This window comes from Ostrea edulis, chromosome 3 (genome assembly GCF_947568905.1).
Source record: "Ostrea edulis chromosome 3, xbOstEdul1.1, whole genome shotgun sequence".
NCBI lineage: Eukaryota > Metazoa > Mollusca > Bivalvia > Ostreida > Ostreidae > Ostrea > Ostrea edulis.
In genome coordinates, this window is record NC_079166.1 from 66,459,820 (window position 1) to 66,478,023 (window position 18,204).

Sequence of the window (18,204 nt, forward strand, 5' to 3'; positions counted from 1 at the left end):
AAAAAGAGAAATTTTATTCACTGGATAATTTTTTTTCAAAAATTGGTAATTTATTGATAGTGAAAAAGTTTATATTTTCCATAAATAACCAAATATTCATAATAACAAAAAAGTTGTAAAGGACAATAACTCTATGCTGGTATTTTCTCTACTGTACAATGATTTACCCAATACCCACGTAGAATTTATACATGTTTATGAATTAGAAGTTTGATTTTCTGATGCTGACTTATACTTTCGTTTTGGTATGTCTGACATCTCTAAGAAGGTGGCTACATATACACATCTTTGGTTATTAATTAAATTAAACTACATGTATATAGTGAGTGGAAATTAATACAGTTTTTTTCCCACCTTCAACCATTAATATTGATAAGTCACGTGAGGATGGAGCCACCTTAACATACCCGCGCGGTTTATTTTGTCTTTGAGACCTCACATATTCGGGAATTGAGTCAGTTGCTTGATCCTGGTTTTGCCATTATTTTTGTTCCAATATCGTGTGTACTAGTAGTCGCATTTCATCTTAATAGTTTGTTTTTTTTTATTCTGAGGATGGAAACCTAAAAGCTAGCAAATGAAACTCGTTTGAAGAAGACGAAATTGTATAAATTCTCTTTTGTTACGCTTGATGTTGACCAATCAAGAGCCCTTTGAATGCATCAATGTTCAAGAGTATGATATGTTTACAAGTGAAAGAGCCTTTAAATTAAAAAAAAAATATTCAAATTGTCAATAACATTATTACATTGCAATTTATCTATTGTAAGTATAACGTCATCACTACCCTGTCATTCTAATGGCAAAAAAAGTAGGACTATCTGTATATAAATTGCTGGCACAACTTTGCTTCTAAAGGTTTAGATTTCAAGCTAGATTTTACATAAGTACGGTACCTGGCCATAAGTGAGTCATCATTTAATTTTTTCACTATAATATTTATATTTCATTGAAAAAACAATTTTCTTACAAATTGATTGTGAGGTTAATTATTTAGTCTTAATTTTCATAATTATTTTTCACTTATCATGCAAAATTGTTCATTTTTTTCTTTTCCCACTACGCTAAGCAAATTGTGATACCATGATTATTGAGAATAGTTTATGAAATCATCAAAACAATTTTTTTACCCTCAAAATACTATAGCCTATATCTTTTTGTGCCGTAAAAATGCAATTTTTGCATTTGACAAGTGATTTCACAGCGAGAATTGTCATCAAAATTATCAGAAGAAACTGCAAATAATTCATAAGAGTGATCTACAAGTAATGCTTCAATAAGTTGTTTGTTTTGTTGGTGTGTTTTTTTTTCTTTTCAAGAAAGACATTTTTCAATGAAATATATATAGTGAAAAAATAAAATGACTCACTAGTAGGTCGGTAGGTGTTGTGAACGACAACTCTTGGTATCTTGAGCTGTATAGGTTGTGTCCCTTGATTGAGAACTCTTCAGTGACATATCATCATGGCAGACTGGGAAGAAGTGAAACGTCTGGCGGCTGATTTTCAGCGAGCCCAGCTGAGCAGCACAAAGCAAAAGTAAGAAATTTATAATTTTTAACTTGCTTAATATGTACTTTGAAATTTTGGGACCTCAGATCAATTTGAAATCTTGATTACGAACGACTAAAACTATATCACCTACGCTTACAATGAATCTCTCTCTCTCTCTCTCTGTGTGTGTGTGTGTCTCTCTCTCTCTCTCTCTCTCTCTCTCTCTCTCTCTCTCTCTCTCTCTTTCTGACTCTCTCTCTTTCTGACTCTCTCTCTTTCTGTCTCTCTCTGAATCTCTGTCTCTCTTTTTGACTCTTTCTCTCTCTTTCTGACTCTCTCTCTCTCTCTCTCTCTCTCTCTCTCTCTCTCTCTCGTAGACATAGTGATCTGATATTACTACAGCTTACTACATTATGTTACTACATTGTATATAGCACTACAGCTCAAGGATCATGGTATCACAGCTTATTTACAAAGCTGTATGATCTGATGTTTTCTTTCAAAATCATAAAGAATTATATTCATGCAGCTGAAATAAGTTTAAATAACAATCAACTTTCCTATTTATGTAAAGAACAGAAGTTTGTTAATGGATTTGAAGATTAAGTCTTTGGGGAGTATCATGCTCATCAATATTGACGTCTGAAATGAAAACATGATTGTCACATAAATATGTACATCAAAGATTAAACGGAGTTGCATCTACAGTTGTTTGTAAACACAGATTTAAAACCATATCCTTGTGGTTAAAACAGACATTATGATATAAGGCATGCTCAGCTGGATATCCTTATAAATTCATGCATGTATTTACGACAAGTTAATGTTTTTATGAAGTGCATACAATTTTTCAAGCATTGGTTCATACAGCTTTTGATGTTGATAAAATTTTCAGAAGCTGAGAAAATATGTAGCTCTCCTGGTCATACATATTGGGATGTTAGAACTGCAGTTAAGGACATACCAATCAGAGATTGTAAACATGATCTGACACATATTAAACAGGCCCCACACATTTTAATTCACACTGCTTGATTAGATGAGTTTTACTTTTTGTCAAGTCCAGAAAATTTCAATATATACAGATGTATGATGTTGTACAGGACAGTCAATGAAATGTTAGCAAATACAGACAGCAATGATTTGTATATATGTGTACCTGAATGTATGTCCTTTTTGTAGTCATCATGAATAAGATCAAAGTTGTATATTTCATTTGCTTAAGTAGTAGTACATTTTTAAATAGTTTTTCCTCTCCATTTGAAATAAAATGTTTTTAATTATACATTTTCTTTAATTAAAAGATTATCGGAAAGGAATGTGATTGAAATTGTTGCCAAGTTGATGGAGCTAAAGTTAATAGATGTAATTCACACATTGGATGGCAAGGAGTATCTCACTCATCAAGAGTTAGCCAAGGAAGTTCAGGATGAATTGGTTATACATGGAGGTAACCAAATATTAAAAATCATATTCCAAAAAATGCATCAGAATATAGAGATTTTCCTTGTCAAGTTGTAATGTTTGCCTAAATACTACTAAGATTCTATAAGTTGTCAATGTTATCATGTATTATACATATTAGTGCGACAACTCTGATAGTTATTTTGATTTAAAGTTTATCTTGATTTAAAGTGTTAATGTGCTCAATATCGATACATCAAGACAACAAATACAAAGCAGTCTAGGAATGTATAATTATGATAGTATCATTGAGTGTACTACCACCATGTGTAAATTTCCACCATTTATATTGTGTTACAGTTTTTCTTTTTCCTGCAAGATGGCCAAACTATGTTTCTTTGTTTTTAAAGTAATTCCACCCTCCTGTGATGTCATCAGATTTTGCAAAATCAATGATTTATTTAGATTTATGCATGATAGGAACATAAATTTTGTTGGAGTCTTTTCCGATAGTTATTGTAAAAATTCTTGTTAAAAATGAACTATTTCAAAAGTCTAAATTATAGATGAATAATCAATGATAAGTATAAAAATATTGAGTCCAAGGGCAATAACTCTGTTTTCATTGATTTCTTTATCAAGTCTATTATGCGGTATATTTCCTTTATATTTTACAGACATTTTGTATATTTTTGTGAAGAAAGAGTTTCATGAAATTGTTATGAATGCTATGATATCGTCATAACCAGTTTTTACGAAATTTTGATAACGTTGTTTAAGGAAAATTGCAATTTTCTGACGGTGATATATGATTCTGTTTATGTATGTCTCGCATCTTAAAAAGTGTGATGACCTATGTATTTTATTTGATAATTTGGTAGTTTTAAATCTAATTAATGGAAATAAATACACTTTTTAAACTTGTATCAGATAAAACTGCGAGTATGGAGTACCCTTAAGTGTGTTCATTTAAAAAAAAATTATCTTTGAAGGGAGGATCAATTTGGTAGACCTGCAGCAGATTCTGAATGTTGATTTTCGACACATTGAAGACAAAGTCACAGAGATGGTAAAACAGGATCGGAGCCTAATGTTGGTTCTAGGTCAGCTCATGGACAGGTAATGGTTGTGTGGACCTTGAGGATATTTCTCTTCATTTTAGGATGTTAAGGAAATACATGCCCAATCTTTCATTCAAAATCACAGATTTGGGTATGTTACTAGTGACAATTTATACAGTTAGATATCTTCTTAATATTCTTTGTTATAGTGCATTTACAGTTTAAAAGTGTATTTATATTCAAAGTGCTCATCCTTGCTGAAATGAAAATTTATCTGTTGTGAAGGGGAGATAATTAAGAATAGAAAATTTTAAAGAATTTCTTCAGTCTACAAAATGATTGGACTCTTAGTGGGGAAAAGAATACGTGGAAGCTGTCTCGTGTTTCTAATGATTCACATGTATAGCTCTTGAAGGATAACGTGATTCAGTTAAATTGATGGGGCTCTTGTTTTTTGTTTTTGTAGGAACTACCTCGACAGCATGGCAGAAGAAGTGAATGACAAACTCCAGGACAAGGGCTACCTGACAATGGTGGAAATCACTAAACAATACGATTTACCGTCAGACTTTGTGGCATCCGTAAGTCTTGTATACAGCTTTTTCTTTGCCTCGGTTTCGCGAGCGGATCTAGTGAATTGAAATTTGTTGGGGGAGGCAAGAGAGTATTCCAAATTGAAGCTGGTATGTCTACATTTACAAACAAAAAATCATATTTTTGTTGACAGTCACTTTCCTAAGTAGGGTAGGCAAAAAAAAATTTTTTATTTCAATATTTTTTTTTTTCAAAATAGTTTTCATTCTAAATGGACTCTAGTTCGCAAAGACAATTTGTACAGCTATGACACAACTATACATAGTACATAGATATCTACAAATTTTCATGCGAGGTACATCATTATACAAAATCGTGAAATATTAGAACATCAAAGTCCGATGAGATTTAACCCAGTTGATAGGGGGAGGGCAAACAAACAACATACAATTTATGTAATATGTCATGGATACAGTGTACTCCACTTATATTGAAGTTGCTTATGTTGAACCACCTGTTGTATTGAAGTAAAATAAATATCCAGTAACATTATTCATATGGTTCAATGTTGGTTATATTGAACTTTGGATATATAATAAACAATTCAGGTCTCAATATATCCAGAGTACGCTGTATTTGATTTGTGTGTAAAATCTCTGAACCTGTCTCTTCATCGTTAATCAGGAGCATACCCTCAGGGTCATGTGATATAGATGTTACGCTGTATCGTAATGAGTCGATTGATATGTTCATCATCATAGTTCTTGATGAAAGTGGTCAGTGAATATACTGAATAACACACACCTGTATAAGAAATTTATATATTGTAACGCTGCAATACTGGTGATGACATTCAGGAAAATACTGAAGAACACCATTATATGCCCAAATTCAAGGGTGGACTCCAGCAAGGATTTGCTGCTGTCCACTATTTGGTGCTTTTTGTTGGAAAGTCGTGTGTGAAAGTGGGTTTGAGAGTGATGTACACTGACTGTATATTTTAGCACATTAGAGACAGAGTTGGAAAGATTATAAAAGGAAAGCTGGACTCCCAGGACAAGGACGTGATTTACACAGGAACCTTCATCAACAGAATGAAGTCACAGATCAGGGGAGCTCTTAGTGCGGTCACGAGGTACCATATGTTTGGTCTAAAATTAGAAGTTTAGCGTAACCATCATTGTCAAACTGCAGGTGGTGTGACTCTTCAGAAATACTGTGGAATCATTTAAATATATGGGGGATTTTTTGAAGGATTGTCAAGATTTCACAGTGTCATTGGGATGCAGTTTCATGGGTATGGTTTCTTTACATTGAAACATTAAATAGGTTGTATGTTTTGTTGTGGTTTGAAATTCATAGAATAGGGGTACCCACAAAATCCACAAAAATTTACACCCTTCAAAATCTAATGAAACTACAGGAAGTTCATTGTGCTAGAGAAGTATTCTTGTATGCTAACGGCAGGTGTGACCCGCCAATTGGGGATGCTCACTCCTCCTATGGTATGTCCAGGGGTTCATGTTTGCCCAATTTATTATTTCGTATTCCTTATAAGAGTTATTAGATTGTTCACTGTTCATTATCATCACCTTTCATCATAGAGAAAATTTTCAATCCATTTATTTTTGGGACCTCTAGCACTTTATAGATCAAGCAGTTTTAATTTTTACATTAATGGGATGTAACTCTGTTTTGGTGATTCTGTGACAGTGATAAAATTTATCATTTAGTTTCCCCAGTAATGTTTAATTTGCATTTGAAATATGAATTAGAAAAACTAGATATTTTCATTTCTGTCAACATGTATTATTCTTTATTTGTTTACCAACAAAATTCATGTCTCAAAATTAGTGTCATGTCTCATAATTACTGTTTAATTTACAAAATTTAAGTTGGTTAATTGATAACTGCAGGTGATCGTCTGGCAAAATAATTAATATGCAGTTTGGTATGCACAGCAAAGATTCATTGCAAATTTAGGTCTTAGCAGCTTCATTTATCAAACCATGTTTTGTGAAAACCTAGAAGTGGTCTGTGTAGTGCTAATTCGGTCACAAGTGATTGGCTGCGTGTGTAAACAAACATTACGCAGCATCAAGAGTCAATGTTAAAAGATTTTGTGTAATAGGCCTAAAATGTTACTTTATTGATCAAGAGTTTGAGAGAACGAAAATAAATTTGTTTGTTTAATATTCATATGGGGAAAAAAGTGGGACTAGGATATTGCCTCAGTATATTGAAAATTTGATAGATCTAAGTTAAAGCTATGGAGAGTCACCTTTGCATGTTAAAATATTTTGAAAACAATTTGTGTATTGGGTTTCAATATTTTAAAAATTATTTAGACAAACTGTACATTGAATGTCTTTGTTTCTGATTCAGTGTAATTTTACAAACCTTTTATGTTTTGTGTTGCTTGCTGGTAGAATTGCTTACTAGTATTTTGCTTACCTTTGACCTCTGACCTCATTTACAGACCAACAACTGTCACCATGGTAATGCAGCGATACGGATTCCAAGAAAGGCTCTTCTTCTGTAAGGATATCCTCAAACTCAACTTTACCTTTAAAAAAATTAGTTGGCTAAAAACCTGCCACTATGTTATTTAATTTCAGTATTATTATTTTTAAATACTAGTCCGTATTACTATCATCAAAACAAATGTGAATATCAGTTCCTTATAGATTTGATAAGCCTGCACATGGACAATGTGCTTGCATTTTCCACTGAAGTTATTTGTACATTTCATATTTGTAAAATCAGAATAGAGCATTGTTACCCTAAGAGTCTAGTTAAAGTTTATACCTTGATTTTTATGTTTCTTTTCTACAACAAAACGAATGTAAATATAGGGTCTAATTTTAATTAGGCTGATAATTCTGACTTCTATAAACATTGTAGCTATTTTGGAGGAACACGTTCATACTGGCCGATTGAAAGGAAGTCTGGTGGGCAGACAGGAAAAGATGATATATATTCCTGACATCTACACCAGGGCACAGAATGAATGGGTGGACAACTTCTACAAGCAAAATGGCTACCTAGGTCTGTTTGACTAGAAATTAGAGGTGTACAGATGTTCTCAAATTGCTTAAAAAGATACTTTTTTAAAAATATTGTTACAAAAGTAGCTCCATGTCCTAGGTCATGTATATGACATTTTTATTTTTATGTATAAATTTTGAAGGAATATTTGATATTGCCCCATTCTTGTGGAAATGGTTTACGTACATGAGTAATTTAAGTTAGGGTGGTTTAAATGATGGAAATCAAATCTTGTGCTACTATTTGTTATGCCTTTCTGTTTTTAAAATCTTTCAGAATATGACAATTTGGTGCGACTTGGAATCTCTGATCCGAAAACTTTCATTAAGAAGCGATTCAAATCTGACCCCATTGTTTACTTGAAGCGTGTATGTGTGGGTAGTGGTCTGATAGACCAGATTGAGGCTTCGATAGAGGAAGCGGTCAGCACGGACGGGTATTCCGATGTCATGGTAACAAGTCTTTAGCAGCTATTTCCACATTCATTTACGTAATTTTGTTGACGATTTATTAGTGCTGCACTTTCAGAAATTTTTACATGATCTTAATTTTGCCCTGATGCTTTAAAATACATGTACCCTTTCACATCTTTTTGAGTTTGCTCACCTGCATTTTGCTCTATGTACATTTATGTAATGTAGGTGAGATATATCGTAACTTTGATGTTTCCATAGTTTTAGAAATGCAAGTAAAAATTTCCTGGAACAGGGTACTTCCAAACTTGACATGAAATCATTTGTCAGTACACTGGTTTGATTTCTAAACTCAAAATTCCCTTTCAGCCTCTGCTGCCGTCCATGTTCTCTGAGGAGGATTGTCATCTTCTGCTCCAGGAGTGCGTCAAGAAGCAGACGGACGCCATTATATGCTGTGATACCATAGTAACCAGTCAGAAATACATATCCAAATGGAAGCAGCCTTTTATGTCTCTAGTCACAGAAAAAGCAGAGAAGGTAAATCTTTGCAGATAGATAGAAATGAATTTGGTTGATATTGATTGGTTGTAAAGCTGAATTACATTGCATAATTCTTGAGAATACTGTAAAAGTGGTTATTTACGCATGGGGGAAATTTACACTAATTACATGGTCAGGTAATAAGCACGTAAATTTCCCCCAAGTTTATAGTTATGAATATTTGATATAATATATATTATATTCAGTTACCGCGTATTTTCCCCCACACGTAGTGTTGGATGTGGAAAAATGCGTACTTGACATCCAGCGTAAATAACCACTTTTACAGTAGTCACATGTATCAATATACCCTGCCAACAAAGTGGTTTTAGGTGTATACTGGTTCCCTGTGTCTGTCTGGATAAATGTGTGTTGGAATGGGCTGATGATACCTCAAAAATGCTATAAATGAATCTAATCAAAACAATTAGAATTAAGTTTTGGATCAATGTGCTAAATGTCAAGGTTAAATATAGTGGGGATCGATACTTGCTCTTTTCTTCCATTAGGACAATCCTGTTAATTGTTAGGTCATTAAATAAAGTATAGGGTTGTGTTGGTGCAAAAATCTGGAGAAGGGGGAGGGGAGGGTCATCATGCATAAAGAAAAATAATTATTGCTTTTAAAACATTGTAATTGTAAATCATATTAAATTAAACCTCAAATGAGCTTCTCTGATAACAATATTTTTTGTCTTCTTTTCACATTTTTGATTTCTTAAGAACCTTGATATTTATTATAGAGAAAAGCTTGTGACTCCATTTACAGGTTACCAAATTTTAATAATTTTAAAATTGTAAATCAAATAAAGACATTTCATACAGCTTTCTGTAGCTTCTGACTTGCATATAATTCATTGTCACCAGAGGTCAGAAAATTCCAAGTTTTTCCTGAGATATTTGAGAATCAAATAAACACCAAAAAACCAGTTTCATTTTACTCGAAATTGTCATATGGCCACTTAACATGTTGTTATTTCATGCATAAATCTACAAGGTGCAGTGAGAGAAATTATTATGGAAGCATTCTTTGACATGTAATAGTGTAGATTCAAGTTTGTTCAGACCAATGGGGCAGGGAGGGGCCATGTAGGGGTTTCAATGTTTCACATGTGTAGATAAATACCTCAATAATTTTCTTCTTAAGATCCTTAAAGAGATAAGATGTCAAATTAATATCCTTTTGTTTACATTTTAAGTTTGTTCTTACCATCACCCCATGGACAAAGGGCAGAACACAATGAGGGTTTCTTTCAATTTTACCTCGAAAAAAATACTTAAAATATTTGAAAATCTTCTGCTTAAAATTTTATTTGGCAAATTTTACCCTTGTGATCCGCAAGGGTAAAATTTGCCAAATAAAATTTTTAAGCATGAACAAATGTTTACATCATGACTCCTGGGCCAAGATGAGCCACAACAGAGAATTTCTATTTTTACATTGGAAAATATTGGAAAACTCTTTGATGCAACACCAAGGAAATGATAAACCGTTTAGACTATGAATTCCCTCCCCTGTGCCAGGATGGGACTGTAATGAAGGGAATTAATGTATTTTGTAGGAAAACGAAAATTCTCAGGCAATAGATGCTGATCATGGCCTCATAATTCTAAAGGTTTTTTCCCTTTTTTTGTAGAAATCACATTATTATAATGACTAGTTTCCAGTGACTCTAATTAGAATTAGATATTAGATCTAATCACATACTCATCTGTGTAGCAATTATGCGACCGGATCTAAGTTTGATTAGATTGATATTAAAAATGAAACACACTTTCATATGTTTGATAGGATGCTAGAAGTAACCCACAGCTATTTCTGGCAGAGGAGAAGAAAGGAGCATCATCGAGGTTTGTGATGGAGGAGGGGTCAAAGGAGGACAGGAAAGATCAACGGAAGAAAAAACAAGCTAGTGAGTACACAACCATCCCTATCATCTCACGAAAGTATTTCAAGATGTGTCTATTATCTCACAAAAATATCTCAAGTCTGCTGGATATACACAAGTTAGATCAAATTTTCTTTTTAAAAAATTGGGGGGGGGAGGGGTTTTAAACAAATTATATTGGATTCTTTTTGTGCGGTTGGGGGTTGGGTTGTTTGCTTGAACTTGACAATTAGTACTTCAACCCATGATCTATAGAATGGCAATGTTATGTCATCATCCACTGAATAAATCAGATAGATGAGCAAAATCAAAAGGATAGATAATATATCGATAACATATTTATTTATGCATTTGTGATATACTTCATTTTGCAAATGCATTATTTGTCCTTACGAGTGCTAATTATTTTTTATTACGCGCACCTCGGAAAAATGATTTATTACATGATATTACATCCTTTTTCATCAGCAAAATAATATGCATTCTGAACTGTCTGTTGTAAACAATTGTTTTCAATAATATTTAATAATTAAAGATGTTGTACTTTAGGATGTAACTTTTCAAAGAAAGAGGCCCATGGGCCACAATGCTCACCCTAGTCCCTTTCTCATATGGAAATGAAGACTCATAAATGGCCCAAAGACATATCATGATAGATTGTGTTCCTTGAGGAAAAGACTTTTGATAATTTTCTAATGTTATGTGATGTGAAATTGAATCAGCTATTATGGGCACATGGTTTGAACAAACTTGAATCTTACACTCTATAAGGAATCTTTCATGGAAGTTTCAGCTTTTTTGGTCCAGCAAAGGTTTTTTTCAAACATCCACTATTTCTTAATTATCTTCTCTTACAAACTATGCATTGCTTACTTCTGGATGAACTTAAATCCCATTCATCCAAGGATACTGCGTGTCAAGTTTTGTTAAAATTCATCTAATGGTTCTGGAGGGATAAAAATGAAAGTGTGAAAAGTTTACAACAGACATATGACAGACATACTGTATTTTAATTGGTGAAGCTCACATGATTCTAGAATATTTAATTAAAGTGTAGATCTTAAATGCTGGTTGATTGCACTTAAGAATATTTGATGACAGAGTTATCTCCCTCTTGGCTGATAGAGGTCGCACCCGGGTGTTACCAAATGGTGGTAAAAGGTACTGATCTCAACTAATTTTGTTAATCCTTGTTAATCTGGTTTTATTTTGCTATGTATTGTTTGATGAAGAAACTTATCAATCCTGATTTATTAAAATGAAGAAATATTAATCAATACTACTGTTCTCTTAAAGGTACTAAATGTTATTGCTCTGAGTTCAACAGCATTTTCAAACTTTGTAAAATTCTATTTTTTAGTCAGTATGTGTTCTTGCCAATTTGAGTGTCTCTTCATTGTAAACTTATCATCTTTGAAATATTCAATGTGAAAAATTTCTCTAAAAAAATTCATGGAATGCAGTATGCAGTAGCAAGCTCATCTAATTACATGTAAATAGATCTATCAATTCACCATTTCTTGATGCTCTTACAGTTATATTGTATGAAACCTCCATTTTTAATCCTGTTTGCATGCAGCAAGTTAAGGATATTAAAGATGGATTGACCTTGGAGAGAAGTCTCATGAAGACTCAATGAAAATCCGTGTTGTATACTAGCCAGGTTCTGTGTCTTCTTTCACCAACAGAATCTCTGGATAATCCCTTTGAAGTTTTAGTATTGACATACAGTAAATAAGAAGCCAGGAAGCCAATCAAACTAAGCATTAAAAAAATTCTGCGAAATCAAGAACCACACTCTTTACATTGGTAACTGCTGACAGAAAATGAAAATGGAAAATGTATTTTTGGTCGGTAAATTTCAATCCTGTCGATAGTATCTACCTGACATGTTGCCATATTTTGCATAATGTAATAACCTATGAAATCATTTACACACTTTTGACTGCATCTAACATGTAAATAGAACACCAATTTCAATTAGGTCATAATCTTAAGCAAACAAAGATCACAGGCTAAATTTATAATTTTATTCCATAAATTTTCGTCTTCCTTTTAAAAATTGATTGGGCTGATCCAGAGATCCAGCTTAGTGTGAACTTTGACCGAGATTCTGGCATGCAAGATTGCATGAAAATAGGTTTTCAAATTTTTCTTCTGACCAGGTAAATGTTGAGTAGCAGGATAATGTGATAATTTGAATTTTATTTTTTGGGACAAAATTTTAGTCTTCACTGTACACTAATATTCGCAGTTTGTCTGACTATTGTTAAATATAATGCATAAAGAAGTGATCAGTTTACTGCTTTTCATTATTCGCCTATGATGTTTCTCTCCCCAATTATCTGTCCATTTATGCTACATTTCAGTAGAAAATTTATTTTACTTACTTTCATGAAAATTCAATATAGTTATCACCAGAGGAGTCTCAAGTTTTATCATTAAAATTGAGATGAAAATCTGGGGGGGAAAATTATCCGCGGTCTTGAATTTTGAAAATTATAAAATACGGTGGATAATTATTTTGGATTGGATAGAAAAAATTCCCACATTTTTATTTTAGTTTAATTCATAAAACTCCTGACTCCTCTGATATCACAGAGCAGTGTATTTAAATCTAACTACAATGATATGTCTGTAGAGTAGGTGATATAATCATACAATATAACATGTATAATACTGTACAATACTGATTTTTTCCACAAAACATGTATACCCTCATACTATTTTCTCAATATGTATCATGCACTTTAAGATTGATTTTTATGTAGATGTTAAGGTACATATCAGTTTTCATCCACTCAGATCATCTAAAATATTATTTTAGCAATTAATGTTTAAAATTTTGCATGCCATTTTCTCCAAAGTAGTGAGATAATCAGCCTTTTTTTTTTAGGAAATCTAAATATTCACTCGACTTCCTGTATTCGTAGGTTCAACTAAAAGTGGGGGAGGAAACCAAGGTCGAGAGGTCAAGATGAAGGCCACCAAGAAGAAATACCTTAAAGGCCGTGGGGATCAGGGAGGGGACTCCGACGAGGAGGAAGTGTCACGCCCCCGACACACAGAAATACAGTTCATGACTGTGGAAGAGATCACAGAGGAACTTCAGAAACAATCCGAGTTGCGGGATTGTCCGGAGGACTTCATCACCGAAATCGCTACACAAATACAAAGGTTCGAATATCATAATAATGTGTGACATTTCGCCCATATAGAGGAGAAATTCAGTGGGTTTTTTTTAGATGACTCTATCTTTTCATGTTTGATAGTAGTACAGCCAGAATTCAAGGTTCAGATCCCAGGTGTATAGTAACACTGTCTCCTAATTAATATTATAATAGTATGAAATGGAGAGACTACGATCTTCACCGTAATGGTATTTTCTTTGCAGACCATTAAACAAAGACTATCAACAGAGGGCTTTAGAGACACTGAGGTCCACAGTGACACAGAGCTCCGGATCAGGGAAGAGGAAGACCCACACTGACCTACAGGAGAGGATCACAGGACTCTGGACCAATGTCCTGCTGTTTGAGAAAGGAACCAAATCTTTCCCAGGTAATAAACATAGTCAATAAACAGTAATACTTTATCTGTACTTCAAAAATGTGCTAGGAAATATACTGGGAAATGATTTGAACTTTGGCACTGTGGAACTCTGGCACTGTGGAACTTTGCACTGTGGAATTTTGACACTGGAACTCACTGTGGAACTTTGCACTGTGGAACTTTGCACTGTAGAACTTTGCACTGTGGAACTTTGACACTGTGGAACTCTGGCACTGTGGAACATTGACACTGTGGAACTCTGGCACTGTGGAACTTTGACACTAGAACTCTGGCACTGTGGAACTTTGACACTGTGGAACTCTGGCACTGTGGAACTTTGACACTGTCGAACTGAAACATTGCGAAAGTGAAATGTTGTGTAAAGTTCATAGAAGCATTTATTTTTCTCAGAAAAGCAAATAGTATTTTTATATCCATTTTGTGTTATGGTTAGATTAAATTTTCAGTAGTGATAATTCATGTTGTCACTAACAGTGAAAACTTAACAAAAATTAAAATGCAGGAAAAAAAAGGGATGTATATGCCAAACTCAATCACACGGCCTCTCACCTGTCGGCGAGGGTTCGAATCCCACTCGCGCCGGTAAGTGAGGAAGTTTCCCAGTTTACTTTCGGAAGGTCGGTGGTCTCTTCCCAGGTACATTGCATCTGGGTTCTCTCTTCCACCAATAAAAACTTGGCGCCACCATATAACTGAAAAATTCTTGAGTGTGGCGAAAAACATCAAAATACAAACAAACAAACAAACATTTGTGTGAGTTTACATTTCTACTACATGCTCGTTGCTTTACCTGAACATTGTAGGAATACAAAGCTTGGGTGTTAAGTATATCATGTGTTGTTTTTCCACAGAGGAGACTGAAGTTCTTCTGACCAAGCATCTACTGAAGACTGTGTGTAGTGACATTACGAACATTATTGTAATTGCTCTTGTGAATGAACACATGTTGTCCACATCTGAAGAGGAGGAAACCTTAACCCCAGAGGTAAAATGGACACTCCAAATCTGATTAGATATTGTATGCAACAAAGCATGTTCTGAATTACATATTTATTAAGATTCAACATGTTAAAAAAAATAACTATACGAAAATCAGCACATACATGTGCAAAAGCAGCATATGATACATCAGTTTTGCTAACCAAGGGTTCTAATCCTTGACTTTCAGACACGAGTTGTGGATCAGAACTGTTGTCTAGCAAATTTGAAACCCAATTTCTACAACTTTTACATTTTCAATTTCAGTGTGAATGACATTTGATGTATTCAAAATGGATTTCAGCAAAGAATAATTTCTTTTTTGTTGCACAGTGCACTTTTCAGATTACAGACTTTGTATTGACTGTTAGAATTTATATGGAGATTTTTTTGTTTGTTTGTAGTCTCGGGCCAAGCTGATCAGTAAACTGCCTGATGGTGTTCAACAGAATGCAACCAGACTGAACAGCTCCCTGAGTGGAAAGGTCAGTACAAAACTGTGTACAAAAACTAAATTACCCTCATGAGGCTTCAAAAAGGTTGTTGTTGGCTTCAGAAATAGGTCAAAGTGACCTCATTTTGAATGACTTGATTGTGTGTTGAGAAATTGTATCCATGTATTTGTACTGCATTAGGGTTGGCAAAGTTACATACACGTACATAAATATATTGACATGTTGATCATATCAATCTGTGTCCTAAACAGGCATTGGATGAGTTTTACAAGCAATTAGACGTACTCTGTGGCCCAGAACACCTCGGAATTCTTCTGAGAAAACCCGACAAACGAAAAGAAAGGTAAATCACATCAAATTTATCTGAACATCTGCCTGTACTACACATCCTATTCTGTGCATTTCCAATGATACTGACACTTTTCAGACAACTGATTTTTAATCACCGCCAGTCCCTTCTGGATCATATTCAACGAGAAACAGATCCTGCCATGTTGCTACACCTGTCCGTAGTCGTTCTGTTCCAGACTTTTACCTCCAACATCATTCATGCCCCAGGGAAATATGTCCCCCAAATCATTACCTTTCTGAAGCAATACCTAGCTCCAGAGTCCCACCAGTTGCTTGTACGCATGCAGGGTAAGTTGCACATTTACTGATATTGAAGAGTGTTTTAGTACTAATTTCTCATTTTACTAATGGGTCGTATTCATTTTCATATAAACTAGGTTTTGTCTATAGTATGTACTGTTGCATTAGAAGACAAATTTTGATTAAGATGAGTATATTTTCAGTTTATCACATATTAAATTTGATTTCAGTTTCGTATTTTTACAAAGATAAATGCATGTAGAGCTTTTTTTTTGACAGACCTGGTTATTCAGCAGATGAAACTGCAGGGTGAAGACAAGGATAGTTCAGAGGTCACAGCAGAATTAGATCAGCTGAAACCACAGGTGGTAGACGTCGCCATAAAGACAAAGAAAACATCACAGAAACAGGAAGAAGAAAAGTGAAAATAGAAAGACCGACTCATTCATAAATGTACATGTGTTTCGTACATACATGTAGTACAAATAACCTTTAAAGAAACGTTTTAATATTTGTTGCCTTGCATAGTTTAGTGAAAAAATCTTTATAAAAAGTTATAAATTATTCAGTGGAAATATGTTACAAAGAAATAGATAGAATGATGCAATTAAACAGACAGTAACATATTCCTTATTTTATTTTGCTTCTGAGATGACAGGTAGTGAATTTCACTTTTTATGTTTACATGTACATGTATATTCATACTGCTCTACAGCATTGCCAAATGACATGACTTTTATATGTCACCTATATCCAAGTACAAAGGTGGGGCTGTGTCCGGCGAGTTGACTGGTAACAAAGAACACTTTCTCTAACAATTTCAGACACGTTAAAATCGTATTTGTAATTTTCCTGAAGAGTCGAGAAAATTTATGAAAAAGTCACGTCCATATCTTTTGAGTGCGAGTCTTCTGATTCATGCTGATTTCATGTGTGGTGTCCTTGTGATTTTTCAGATAGTTGTTAAAGAATGTAAATCTTCACCTCTAGAGGTCATGGGTTGAGCAAACTTGTGATATCTACACCACATGTATGAGGATGCTTGATATGTAGACAGGATTTAACATAGCGGTTCTTGAAATTAATGTTTTTAAGAACTTGATCAGGTCCTTATTGTGGCCCCCAGGGGGACATGGTTTGAGCAGACTTGAATTTGCATCAGGTACAAAATACACATACTTTTCAAGATTTTTCAAATACCCCAACATATTTTGACCTTCATTTGAACAAACTTGAATTCCTTCTACCCAAGGATACTTTTTGCCAAGTTTGGTTGAAATTATCCTAATCGATGATGAGAATTTATTGACAAAGAGTGAAGTTGAGCTAAGTTAGTGCCAGTGTCGTTATTGACCCAGATTCCCAAATTCTGTTGAGACAGTAAACTATGGCTTATCTAGAAAAACTCAATACCAGGGGAAAAAACTTCGAGTGAAAATTATCTTAATCTCGCCCCATTCTCTACCCAGAGTACCGTGCGCTCCTCGCACTACACCTCTGTCAACGGCTTTTTACAGAAATCTTAAGCTTGTAAAAGTTTCTTTGATCCAACATTTATGTTTTGGACTAAATATTTAGTCATTATGATATGTTTTTGGTGCAATTAAATTGATACTTACTGTAAATTGTTTAAAATCGCCATTTTCTGATCATAAAGTTGGAACTACTTTGTAATATGCGTATGAAGGTAGGATATACACGTGGTGGAGATTTAAATGTAAACATGGAATCAAAAGTAAGAAAGGCTGTAAAAATACGATAAAACTTGTAAAATAAGAGATAAACAGCTAAACGGTAAATATGCACTTATTAAAGTGTCAGTTGGCTATGAAAAGAGCCTGATGTATCACCTGTTTCCTGGACTTTTAAAGGGAAAGGAAACCAAGAATGATTGTTTATATCATGTGATTATATTGTCACGTGATTCCAAGCGTTGACAGAGGTGTATGTGTAGCTTGCGTAACGCGCCCTCTGCTGAGAGAATGAATCTCGCCCATGAATAGAGTCTTATTGAAAATCAAGAAATATTCACATTGGAAGGCAAAGGTTGGTGCAAGATTATGTATATGGTTTGTAGAGCATTTCAGGTTGCATAACATCTGCAAGAATTGTAGTTCCCCTCTTTGTGGCAATTAATATAAATATTGAAAAAATTTAGAATGCCCATAATGATGGTGGAAATTTAGGATACCAGTGTACCAAGTTTTGATGTGTGTCTAGCA

General features: G+C 34.1%; 1 protein-coding gene across 2 annotated transcripts; it reads left to right on the forward strand.

Annotated features, from left to right (window-relative positions):
• The first annotated feature begins 1,049 nt into the window (after positions 1-1,049).
• On the forward strand, positions 1,050-16,608 carry LOC125675500 (E3 UFM1-protein ligase 1-like). 2 transcript variants are annotated; one of them, XM_048913227.2, is made up of 18 exons: positions 1,050-1,538; positions 2,798-2,943; positions 3,890-4,016; positions 4,425-4,539; positions 5,497-5,627; positions 6,972-7,030; positions 7,397-7,540; positions 7,817-7,992; positions 8,323-8,493; positions 10,289-10,409; positions 11,487-11,546; positions 13,319-13,562; positions 13,780-13,946; positions 14,810-14,943; positions 15,341-15,421; positions 15,643-15,734; positions 15,819-16,030; positions 16,262-16,608. In XM_048913227.2, the coding sequence occupies exons 1-18, from the start codon at positions 1,465-1,467 to the stop codon at positions 16,405-16,407; spliced, it is 2,400 nt and encodes a 799-aa protein (XP_048769184.2). In that variant the 5' UTR covers positions 1,050-1,464; the 3' UTR covers positions 16,408-16,608. The 2 variants fall into 2 exon arrangements, with proteins under 2 accessions (XP_048769184.2, XP_048769185.2); XM_048913228.2 differs by lacking the exon at positions 11,487-11,546.
• Positions 16,609-18,204: the final 1,596 nt, after the last annotated feature.